Source organism: Elgaria multicarinata, chromosome 10, assembly GCF_023053635.1.
Source record: "Elgaria multicarinata webbii isolate HBS135686 ecotype San Diego chromosome 10, rElgMul1.1.pri, whole genome shotgun sequence".
NCBI lineage: Eukaryota > Metazoa > Chordata > Lepidosauria > Squamata > Anguidae > Elgaria > Elgaria multicarinata.
Window position 1 is genome coordinate 12,659,975 of NC_086180.1, and position 12,906 is coordinate 12,672,880.

General features: G+C 44.0%; 1 protein-coding gene across 5 annotated transcripts in view; it reads left to right on the top strand.

Annotated features, from left to right (window-relative positions):
- PPEF2 (protein phosphatase with EF-hand domain 2) overlaps positions 1 to 12,906 on the top strand; it is a 38,533-nt gene that overhangs the window by 838 nt on the left and 24,789 nt on the right. For 2 of the 5 annotated variants that reach the window (XM_063135978.1, XM_063135979.1), the window contains exons 2-4: positions 2,112 to 2,441; positions 7,858 to 7,927; positions 8,017 to 8,046. In XM_063135978.1, coding sequence (XP_062992048.1) covers positions 2,331 to 2,441; positions 7,858 to 7,927; positions 8,017 to 8,046 — 211 coding nt within the window. In that variant the 5' untranslated portion in view covers positions 2,112 to 2,330. Of the gene's footprint in view, positions 1 to 2,032; positions 2,442 to 5,671; positions 5,800 to 5,819; positions 6,077 to 7,857; positions 7,928 to 8,016; positions 8,047 to 12,906 lie in introns of those variants that run through there. The other 3 variants (XM_063135980.1, XM_063135977.1, XM_063135981.1) reach the window with 3 other exon arrangements.

Sequence of the window (12,906 nt, forward strand, 5' to 3'; positions counted from 1 at the left end):
GTATTTATTAAGCACTGTAGACACTGAGGCCTACTCTGTTCAGCTTGCCTGACCATGGGAGGACCATTGCAGGTGGGACTTTGTGACTGGAAGAGGGGTTTATGAGGTGATATTAGATTTCAGGGGCCCTCCTCCTGGCCTCTTTGAAGTGTGGCTTCTGGGAGAGAAGCTTCCGGCACAGTGATTCCTTTTCACTCCTGTTTCTGGGAGCAGTGGCGCACTGTCGAGGGCAGTGACAGCGAAGCAGCCAGAAGGCAGATGAAGGACCGGTTCTGCTGCGTCTGGATTCTCCTCAGGTTCCCTGTTCAGTGGCCCCCTCAATTCAGCGCTTATTGCTTGAAACACACCCAGCACACCCCTTGCGCACACCTATGAAGCTAGCACCCCACAAACGTGAGCCTGTTTCCCCTCTCTCCTCCTCCTCGCTTTCAAAAAGGCGAGCCTGTGTTTTGATGTCATCAACAAGCGAGTTGCCATGGGCTTTAATAAGATCAACATCTCACCCAAAGTGTCGCTACCTACTTACCTACACACACTGCTTTATCTGGGGTTAAGTGAGCTTTGCGTTGACCCAGTTTACATACACAGTAGTGTTAAACAATTGCACGTCCTAATTAAGTAATTGGTGAGGAAATGGGAGGTGTCAGGGTCATTGGTCGGAAGCAGGTTGTGGACAAAGCAAAGGAAGTATTTAGGATGCAATACGTGTTTCAGGTGTGGTATTTATTACCACAAGAGGTGGTGATGGCCCTTAGATGGTCTTTCAAAAATGATTAGATACATTATTGGAAGACAAGTCTCTACAGGAACTTTCCCTGACATTGCTTTTTTCACAACAGCTTCCATCATTCCCAATCATTGGTCATGTTGATGGGGGTTATAGTCAAAACATCTGGAGTGCATTAGGTTGGAGAAAGTTGCTCTGTATCTACCAGCTTTGGCAGCTAAAAGTGGAACTTCCAAATTCAGAGGCAGTATATCATTGAAGCAAACAAAAAAAGAATCTGTCTCCATCATTTGTTGCTGACAATTGCTAAGTGACAAAAGTGCTGGACTATATGGGTTTTGGGTTGGTCCCAACAAGACAAGTATTGTAGTTTTCATTTCCCTCCTTCCTTTCTCAAATGCTGATATATGAGCGTTCTTGCTGGAATGGTATATGATGAATTTTTCAGACTCTAAATCAGCTTTTCCAAACCTGGTGCCCTCCAGATGTTTCACTAACACATCTGGAAGGCCCTAGGTTGGGGAAAGCTTCTCTGAAACAAAACTGTATTGTATTCTATTCTCACTTCCTTCTATCCATTTTCTACATTGCACATGACAAATACATGATCCGTGACCATCCCAAGGTAACCTGAACATCTAGAGAAGAGTGTTGCGCAAATTCCTTTGTTCTGTGACTTCATGATCACGGCTCCAAAAAGTGTGCCCTTGTGATCAATGCAACTGTAATGAGAATATATCTGTTGAGCAACTTTCCTCCAATGCACTTTTCTGTGTAGTAACTAGAAATAGTCAGGAGGATTTGGAAGGAGGCCAGAACATGGACTGCTAGAGAGGGAGGACTTTTTTTATATGAAGCATCATGATTTCTTACTCATGGTTGCTTAAGGGTTCTTTAGACAACGTCATGATCCTCCAGTAGTGCTTCTGTTTTCTTCAGAGAATTTCCCCGGGTTTTTTTAAGAATGGGGAAAATAGAGTATTATTTCTGAAAGTGCTGTTTGTACTTGTGTACTTGTGCTATTCTGCTATAGCACAGCTCCACCTAGAGATTATGTAGTGGAAAAACAGGAAATGAAAAGCTTTCATATTGACTGCTGTTACTGTATTAAACATTTTCCTGACATCATTGCAAGTAACGTTTAACCTTCCCACGTGACAAGAAAAGCAGGAGAACTGAAACGGGTTAGGATAATTTGCAAGAGGATTCTTCCTTCTTCTTTTTAACTATATTGGAACAAAACTCCACCAGAAAGTTTAGAGGGTTCTTCAAAGAAGACATTTCTCCGTATCAAACACATGCCCAAAGGTGTGCCTGATCGAACAAGGAAGACTATATATTCTTCGTCTGTAATCCTCCTGTGCGTAATCCTAATCCGTTTCAGTTCTCTTGCTTTTCTTGTCACATGGGGAGGCTCTTAAGTCTTCTCAGAGGAACCAACAGTAAATAAACCGAAAGGGCTGGACAATTCACATCTAGACGGCAGAAAAATGGAAAGGGGACCTTCCTCCAAGTAGCTGCATCAAGACAGCGCACAAGATCCACGCAGCTAGGCCTCCGAGGAGAGTTTCTCACATCCGAAGGCTCCCAAACCACCATGTGAATGAATATTATAAATGCCCAAGGACAATGGAAAAACACACGCTTTGGAGTTGAATCGACTTCAAGTCAAAGCCTGACAGCCCTCCTTAAAGCAGGCGTCAGGAATAAAAAGGTAAATTCTGTTATGATTAATTTTTTATACATTTGTTTTGTGTACAGCTATATTTAGCGCAATATCTCCCTCATCTTATCCAGCTTCGTGGGTGAAAAAAAAAAAAAAGAACAGGGCTCCTGCACAATTCAGTAGCTGTGTGAAACAGTAGCCAGGAGGTAAATCAGGAGCTACAGCTAAACCTCCAAGTGATTTGCGATAGATTGGCAAAAGACTCCCAACTCCCAATTGTTTAAGAGTAGCAATGTTTAGGTCTAAATTGCACTGCTAGATTACATCTGTAGTCACACGGATTTAGATTTGTGTATGCAGGTCATCCCAGTGAATGGTTCATGGGGTGTAATATCTAATGGGCTCCACTCCCCCCAGCCACCGTTTCGTATCTGGGCTCAGTTAGAAGAGGGATTTTAACCAGGTGTGGGCTTGTCATGCAAACTACACCTGCTCAAAATACCTATGAAACTGCAAGAGGCCCATCCTCTTTACATCCGGCCACCTACTCAGAAGTAAGTCGGTAATGGACTGCATTTAATAGCTAAGTATGCAATGGGTCCTAGTCAGCTTAAAGGTGGAATCTTGATCATTTTAAGTCCTGCTTATCAGATCTCCTTTTTGCCTAGCAAAATGCCAATTTATATAGCTTCGGCTATTGGGTGGTATAAAAATGTAATAAATAAATAAAGTTCTCCAACTGATCCCTCTGTTGTCTCCGAAGTTATCGGAACAACCTGGGGATTTCTAACCACAATTTAAATCTTTAGAAATGACCACAAAACAAAGGCTTGTCTGAATCGAAAGAATGGATTTTCAACCTACTACGCTTGTTAATTAGCTTATGAGCCATGCCCTGATGTTTGTGTCATCATGAACACGGCTTTGTTGATGGTTACTGTGATTATTTTACATACTCTTTTAATGCAATTATCACAGTCTGTATTTCTTGCATTTCATTTCCATCTGACGTCACTGCTAACATTTCCCTCCCTTACACGTGTAAAGGAGCTGAATGTAATCCTGTAAAGAATCCAGAAACAGAAGCCTCGGTGAAGTGGCAAGTGAAAAGCCTCATGTAGAAAAGCCCTCACTCTGGCCCTTGATTCCCTGTGGGGGCTGTCTTCACAGAGCCAAGTTGGCGCCGCCTTCCCCCCAAACCCCGTGGTTTCACTTACCCGGGGTGGCATTGGATAACCCCAACGTCAAGGAGGGAGTGTGGGGTTTCCGGTGGTCATCCAGGTACTGGAGCCGTACCCACCCTCTTCCTGATTTCCACTGACCAATCACTGGTCGACTTCCACTGGGACCACCCCCCGGATTGGCATTAGAGCCAGGGTGACCTCGCTCCCACCAAAAAAGTTGGGATAAGTCCCTGACTTTTTTTCTGCTTAGTTTTGTGGGAAGGGCCCACAGTGCCTGCAAATCTGCGTCTACATCATATAACTGACTCAGTGCAGATTCACAGTCACCACAGGGCTTTGGGCACGTATAGACTGCCCCCTGGGTCACCCTCCTTTGGGGCAGCGGCTGGATAATTCTGCTTGATCTTTGAACAAAACATAAAAAGATAAAATATGATATTAAAAGTATTCTTTAAAAAACAAGAATGCAAGGCTGGTTAACCAAGGAAGGCTTCCTGGGAAAGAGCTTTTTCAGGAGGAAGGGAGCCACCACACTGAAGGGTCTTCCACTGGTGAACTCTAGCCAGGCCATAAGCCCATGTAGAATCACCAGGAGCAAGCCCTCTGATGCCTCCGTGATCTGACGGGTTGCCTCTTTTTTATGTCTCCACTTTTGAAGTCTAGAAAAGCATGCTGGCCATCACCACATCTTGTGGTAGTGAATCCCATAACTTAACTATGCGCTGTGTTGTTAGATCAATGTTCTTTTCACCCAAGGACGAGATCCAAACAGCCCTTAAGCACGACTCCACCATTCCAGCGACAGAGGGTTCAAAAGCGCTTTATTGATTCGTAATCAAGGCCTGGTCTCTTCAAAGGGAGCAATCAGACAAAAGACATAGGGAATATGGTACAGTATTAAAGCTTTCAAGGGGCAGGGCCCAGTAGCAGCATTAACCAATCAGAACATAACACTGAGGCATAGCTAATTATGCTAAACAGTCCTGTAAACAATACCTTTGGCCTGACAGTAAGTTATAGAAGTTAACTTCGACACAGACAGCTGGAGCCAGGACTCTTGTTTATATTAGTAATCAAGGATGCAAGGACGCACACAAGGAGACATTCTCATACAGGGCATTATGACATTTTGCTTGGTGTGCAATGGAGATTTTACAGTTTCCTGTTAAAAATGGAGGTGGTTATGCTAACAGTGTGAAGAAGTCCTTTCTCTTATTTGTCCTGGATCTCCCACCAATCAGCTTCCTGGGATGACCCCATCGGGTTCTAGTATTTTGAGAGAGGGAGAAAAATGTCTCCTTATCCACACTATCCACACCATGCATACTTTTGTACATGCTGGCTGGGAAATGTTGGGGGTTGGAGGACTTTTTTCTGTCTAAACCCCCATCATCATCATCATCATCATCATCATCATTATTCTTACCCGCCTCTTCATTTTGATCAAGGCGGGGAACAACAGTAAGTGTAAAATACATAAAATACTGATTAAAAACATTGTATACATTGTTAAAACATCCTAAAAGCATCCTAAAATTCAACTGGATAGGCCTGCCGGAAGAGATCAGTCTTTATAGCTTTCTTAAATGCTAAAATACTGTTAAGTTGACGAATCTCCTCCGGCATGCCATTCCACAGTCTAGAAGCAGCAGAAGAGAAGGTTCTCTGGGTCATACTTGTCAGCCTAATTTTGGCTGGATGAAGGAAATTCTTCCCAGAGGACCTGAATGTGCGGGGTGGATTGTACGGGAGAAGGTGATCCCGCAGGTAGCCTGGTAGCATAGGATTATGCCTTGAATTCGTGAAATAAGTTAATTAGACAGGGTGAAACTTCCGCCTACCTGTTGCTCTTAATGCCAACTCCTCCCCAAGTTCCAACATTTCAATGTGTCAGACGGCCACTAAAACCTCAAGAGCAGCAGCCAATACAAAAGTTGGTGGCCTTAGAATAAGGTTTAGATGCCAGCACAATCTTCTGCAATGCTGACGCTAATGCAAATGTCAACAGTCAGATTTTATTGTTATTATATAAATGTGTGCCCAATTTCTCATCCAAGATGCTCAGTACAACTTATACATGGTTTGTCCACCCAGGCAGGCAGAAGGGGCACCTCTGCTTAGATTCAACAAGTGAGCTAAGTCATGTGACTTCAGCTCTGCTCTAGGACGCTTGGTAGTTAATACAAGAGACACCCACAGACACCCCCAACGTAAGTTAGAAGGTGAGGAAAAGCAGTACGTATTTAACAAAGCTGATTATAACAGCTACTTGTTATTTCAGACTTGTCTGTATTCCAGCAGTAGTATTTCTTGGAGTTATAAATACCATCCAGGATTTAGTGTTGCTTGCGTAGCCCTGCCGTCTGGGCTGTGTTATCACGGGCGTAGAGATTTGCTGACAAGGAATGAAATGGAATGGAACGAGTGACGGAGAACCCTTGGTTAATTTAATACTGCCTGAATTATCTGCAGCAGCTATCCAAACTTGGCCAAAAAAAAGTATGTAAAAGCAAAACAAAAAAGTGATATGCACTTGTCCACTGCAATTGTCCAATGATTTCTGCTTTGATAGGGTGCGGTGGCTAGAAATGAATTCAGAGTACTAAACTGCACAACTGCACAGCTGTGAAATAGTGCAGCAATAAAGAGTGGAAAGGCGGTGACTGAGCCCATGTTTTTTGCAACGGCGCAGTTTTAAAGCAGCAGGGCTAGCTTCCTTCCCACTCCTGGGAGCTGCCTATACAGCGCTGGGTTGCCACCGCTTTTGCTAAAACTTTGTGCTTTCTCTGCTGTAGGTGGCAGCAGCTAATCATAGGCTTGTCTTGATGAGGGGTTTGCCCGTACATCCGCATTGGCGGCAGGTCATCTATATGACGCAGCCGCCATCCCGAAGCCATCCAGGGGCAAGCCCCAGAAGCTCCAGTTTAAAAAAGTCCGGCACTTACCGTGACTTTTTTATCTTGGAGCAAGGCAACGATGGCATCTGCCGTCTGTCCCCTTGCTTCGGAGCTGTGTCAGAGGTGTGCCCCAACTGATGGTGGCCCCTGATTGGTCACCCAGACGGGACATGGGGGCAGGCCAGCGAGCCAAATGGCCGCTAGCCCGCTTCTGCGCATCTCTGGCATAGGGAGAAGCCGAAAGAAAGGTCAAATAAACAAAAAACCTGGGAAGCGAGGCAGCACAAGCACCCTGGTGCACAGGTGTGTCACCTCCTCTGAATAAAAGGTTAAAAAAAACTTCTCTGGGACCCGAGCAGGCGAGGGCGCCTGGTGTACGGGTGTTCCTCTTCGAAAGCAAATCCCCACGCTCACTCCTTCGCATGGGGATAATGTTTCTAAAGCTCTTTCAAGTGTTCAAAGCACTTCACACACATTATTTAGTTGAAGTCCTTACAACAACCGTGTAAGGGAGCAGCAGGGGATCTGGCTTTCCAGATGCTTTTGGACTACAACTCCCATCACCCTTGATCATGGATCTTGCTGACTGGGGATGATGGGAGTTGGACTCAACGACATTTAGAGGGCCATAAGTTCTCGATTCCTGCTGTCAGGTGTCAATATTATTCCCTGCCCTCCGTATTGCAGATTGGGGGGAGCAAGGCTGAGAGTGAGCAGCTTGCCTAAGGGTACATAGTGAATTCATGGCAGGGGCAAGATTCGAAGCAGATTTATATCTCAGTCATTCAGCTAGTACACCACACCAGCTGAATGCATTTTGCAATGCCCCTTTCACTAATATAATTATTGCTAAATATTTGGTTACTTGGAGTCCCTATCCAACACTTCCAGTTCCTAGGCCCTGTGTGAGATTTTCCCGTCTTGCCCTCTCTCTGTCCTAACTCTTGGGTTTTCTCTGCTGTTCTGTTTCTGCTGCTTTCATTTTTCTGCCTCCTCAGCCTCCCAAGTAATATATTTTTTCAGTCTTGCAGCAACAACCCGTCCTCTTCCTGGGACTTCTGTAACATTTTCCTTATAGCCAAATCACCAAACCAATCTCTTCCATTCCTCAAAGCAGATACACTTTTTAAAAACGTTCTATGACTGACTCTTTTTCTTTGGCAGTTTGAAAGTGACATCTCAGCAATTCACCCAATAGCTACAGAGGAAAGTGATGGTTCACAGGAAGGGTGGCAGCTGGCTGGTAGCCTATTGTGCATTTAAGATATTGTGACCAATCAATTTATTGAAGGCAATCAAATACAGGTTTTAGCGAATTACATAGACAAAAGTTATACACAGAGTGTACATTGATTGATATTGTGGTTACTTGCAATTTCATAGGTGCATTGTTTGAAGACTATGGGATGTGGCAGTTCGGCACACAGCACCTTTTTGGCCAAGCCAGACAAGGGTAAGTTATTTACTTCCATTTACAACTTTATTTTCGGATTAACCTTCTGGGCAAACGCCAATATTTTCCTTCTCTCTTCCCTTATATAGGCCAGGTATTGCCAGATGCATCTCATCCTGGTAAGTTAACATTATATAAATTATCCCTTCTAATATTACTTTGTGGCACTAAAATATGATGTTCATAGACAAGACAGAGGTTTCTGCATATTCAGGGGACACTCCAAGCATGCAGAAAAGTATTACTTTGTCGACAAAACAAATATCATCCAAAAAATCTTTCAGTGACAGCTACACATTTTATTTTATTTGTTACATTTTAAATCCTGCCATTATTCTCCAAGGACCCCAAGGCAACATACATGATACTACTACTACTACACCTCTCTATTATATCCTCACAACAACCTTATGAGGTAGATTAGGCTAAAAGTCCGTGGCTAGTACTAATATTTTAGGGGTAGGATTCAGCACCTTGGATAGCTCCTTTAGAATTCTGGGTGGTTCTGGCGGAAACCCAGAATGGATTCACAGTCCCCTGAAATCAGAGCTACCAGCTTCCACTGGACATAGCATAATTTAGGAAATTATTGGTAAAGAAAAAGGAAAAAAGCTGCCTGCCCTACTGACCCCTCTTTTGCTTACCTGTGTGGGATGCTCTGAGCTCTTTACATGAGCGATTTATTGCAAACTCATGATTGGCCACTAACAGAAGTTTGTGGGCCATTTACATGATGTCGTGAATGACCAGGACATCTCCCACAGTATCCTTTAGAAATTCTGCCATGAAAAGAACCACTTTTAAAGTGGTAAGAGCTGCGGGGGTGGGGTGGGGAGGCAGACTCTTCTACCAGTAGATGGTGATGTCTCAATGGAAGTGAACAGAGGGAAAGTATTCAATTCAAACCACATGGTCGCCCATCCATATAACAATTGTGCCCAAAAATAGGAGGCACAAACACCCCGGATAAGCAACACGATTTCCCCTTAATGTGAAGACGTTATCTGTCTTGGCTCCTACTGATAGTGGTTGGAGCGGGTTTTGGTCTTGAGTTTTTGTTCCTGGAGTCCCAAGGCAAGAGTTGTAAGCAGAGAAATGTTAGGACTATGCTCAAGTTCCCAGGTGTGTTGTGAGGCCAGGCTGTTTTGTGTAAAGTTCTCCCTTTGGGTGGAAAGTGCCCTTTCTCCAGTTTTCCATCATCAGAATTCCCCATTGTGATCCCTAGATGTGTGTGACATGAGGCCATAGAGATATAGCCCCATCATCTTGAATCGTGGTCTTCCATAACTCAGCCTTCCTCAACCCTTTCTCTAGATCAGCCTTCCTCAACCTGGGGCGCTCCAGATGTGTTGGACTGCATCTCCCAGAATGCCCCAGCCAGCTTTGGACTGCATCTCCCAGAATGCCCCAGCCAGCAGAGCTGGTGGGGCATTCTGGGAGTTGTAGTCCAACACATCTGGAGCGCCCCAGGTTGAGGAAAGCTGCTCTAGATGCTTTGGCCTTCAACTCCCATCAGCCCCAGCCAGCATGGCCAATGGTCAGGAGAGCTAGGCATTGTAGTCCAAAACTTCTGGAGGGCCCCAGAATGGGGAAGGCTGGTTTATATACTGTGAACTGGTCTCAGGACCTTCAAGATTATGGCTCCAAACTGATCTTGCGTTCATCCTCCAAAGGCAAAGGAGGATGAAAGCAAGATCAGTTATGGATTTATTCTGGCATTTATATTCAGCCTTTCTAAATTAAGGTATATCCGAATGTTAGTGTACACAGTTAAAATGATACAGTAGCAAAATAAAAACAGTCATTTCTTTCATCAAGTTCTAGAGTCACTTGAGGCACAGGTGAACTCAGTGGCAAAGAGCACCTTTTATCAGCTTAGGCTGATATACCAACTGCACCCTTATCTAGACAGAGATAGCCTAGCTGCAGTTATCCATGCTCTGATAACCTCTCGTTTGGATTACTGCAATACGTTATACATGGGGCTGCCTTTGAAAATGGTCCAGAAACTTCAACTGGTACAAAACAGGGCAGCACAGTTACTAACAGGGACTGGCCAACGAGACCACATCACGTCAGTCCTTTTCCAGCTTCATTGGCTGCCAGTCCAGGTCCAGGCCTGATTTAAAGTGCTGGTATTAACATTTAAAGCCTTAAAAGGCTTGGGGCCAGGCTATCTGAAGGAACGCCTCCTCCCATATGTACCTGCCCGGACTCTAAGGTCATCCTTAGGGGTCCTTCTCCGCGAACCCCTGCCAAAGGACGTGAGGCAGGTGGCTACCAGGAGGAGGGCCTTCTCTGCTGTGGCACCCCGGCTGTGGAATAAGCTACCTAAGGAGGTTCGCTTGGCACCTACATTATATGCTTTTAGACACCAGGTTTTTTATTCTTTTTATTCTCCCAGCATTTTAACAGTCTATAAATAAATTTTAACTTGGTGTTTTAAATTTATAATTTTGCATTGCTGCTGTTTTTATCTGGTTGAGCTTTTATATTGTATTTTATATTATGGTTTTATACTGTTGTTTTATACTTTGAATGGTTTTAATTTTTGTGAACCGCCCAGAGAGCTCCGGCTATTGGGAGGTATAGAAATGTAATAAATAGCGTGTACACTAAATATCCCATCCAGCCTACTCATTCTCTCAACACACCCAACAGCTTTTCCCAACTGGAGACTCCCCTACACCCAAAGAAACCTGGAAACAATATTCCTTTGATGGGGCTGAGATCTGGTATACCAAGAGACCCTCATCCAACTTCATTTCTCAGAAATCTCTAGAGCAGTGGTTTTCAACTGATGGGCTGCAACCCAAAAGTGGGTCACAAGATCAGTGCAGATGGGTCGCAGCAAAGCTGTTACTGCCATGTTGGGCATGGAGAAATGTTGAGCACAGGTCCCATGTTGCAGGTTGGGAGTCCGAGGTGGGTCTTGGGGTCTGGACCAGTTGAAGACCACTGCTCTAGAGAGAGTTTTGATAGGACAGGGGCTTCAGAATGGAACTTTGCTCCGGCCAATGAGAACAAGGACTGTCCTTCTGCTTTGCATCATATTTCCCCATTGGGTGACCTCAGACAATGGGAAAGTTCAGTACGAATTGGGTTGCTTGGTTTGCTTTAGAAGCCAGAAGAAAGCCATAGAATGCTTGAGAGTAGGAACAAAATCAATACATTGAGAGGGTATGGAAAAAAGACGATTCTCCAGGGATGTGAGTGAAGACAGAAGAGCGTCCAAAGATGTTAAGACCAACCCTTACATGTGTGAGTGCTTCTGCCTAGAGGTATCAGAAAGAAGACTTGAGTATAACAGTTGCTAACAATTCAGATCCCTAAGAGGCCATTTCATATGTTATGGAATAATTAGTAGTGGGACTTAATTAAGAAGACGATCAGGGGTTCAGCAATACCGGCTGGGCGCTCATCTTTATGATTTCGACAATGCTGCACCCAGTGGCGCGAGCCGGGGCACAGCCCCATTGACACTCCTTCCCGGCGTCTACATGGGAAGGAGCGCAGTTGAGGGTTTCCAGGCACTGCTGCCGTGCCTGACCTGAGCGCTCGTGAGGCTGGTCCAGGGTCGCCTGGGAGCATCTGTGCTGGTTAGTGGGGTTTTTAATGGGGAAATGGGACTGACGTGCTGCCACCTCGAAGCAATCCAGGGGCAAAGCGCCTGTGTGGACGAGCCCTGGGTTTCCTAGCCAGCCTGCAATCGTCTTTGCAGCCATTTCCCCCCAACGCATCCTTGGGTATATGTAGGGCGCTTTGAGAAGAGGAAGGGATTTCTTCCACTTGCTCTGCAGTATGGAGAAGGATGCTGTTTCTTACTTTTTCCATACTTCTGGGGAATTGGGAGCCTGTTAAAGGTTGCTGGGACCCGTCCTTGCCAGAGCTCTGGGAGAGTCGCCAGCAACTGGAATCAGTGGAGGCTGGTGGGTCAGAACCAGTCAGAACTTTGAAGGAGCTATCCAAGGTGCTGAACCCATTTATTTATTTATTTATTTATGTTCCAATGCTCTACCAGTATTTGACCTCAAAAAAAAATACAACACATTTAATGCTATTAGGATGTACTATTATGTAGAAATTCCCATGGTAAAATAGAGCAATGGAAAAATTTCCACCCCTGCTGTCATAGACCTGCAACAAAAGGTTGGTGGTACAGTCTTCCATGTGCTCAAAATGATTACTGAAGGAAGTGGGTATTTCCTACACACACACACACACACACACACACACAAAGCCAAATCTGTCTTGTCTTGGAACTGCAAGCCCCAGGTCATTAAGCGTATTGCATGAAAGAGAATGAGGAATCTAGAGAATTAAATAAAAAAGGTAACTGGTACCGTTAGGGAAAATTCGAAGTAAGTTCACAATGAACTTTAGGTAATCGTTATCAAGATATAATTAGCAAAGCAGTTTCGATAATATCCAAAGAAAAATAATGCTGAATTAAAACTCAGCACTAAAGATGAAAAGGATTATGTGAGGAATAGAGAGATCAGACTGGATTATTCAGGATCAGAGAGAATGTAACACTTATCAATTAATGAACAAAAAAATGTGTAAAGGTGTAAGACATTAAGCCTGAAATGTAGATGTCTTGAAAAAATATGTACTTGGATTTAATTAGTAAACTTTGAGTAAGAAACTGCTTGCCAGAGGCATATATCAAAATTAATTGACTTGAAAAGTGTATGCTTAAGTTTTTATATGTGTTTTATGATCATGAGGGATTCTTTTAGTAGTCAAGATTGTGAATTTAGATTTATGGAACAGCACTTAGTATTGACATATTGGCAGTGAGGTAATATTTTAGAAACTGTATGGAAAACTGTCAGAAAACTCTGCAGAGAGGTCTCAGTAAGCAAAATGGGCTCAGCATGCTCCCTTTCTTAACAGCGCAAAATGCTTAGGAAATACAACTTTAGTTTATAATTTATATTTTTATCACTAAAAGAAAGAAATAGATTCAAAGATTC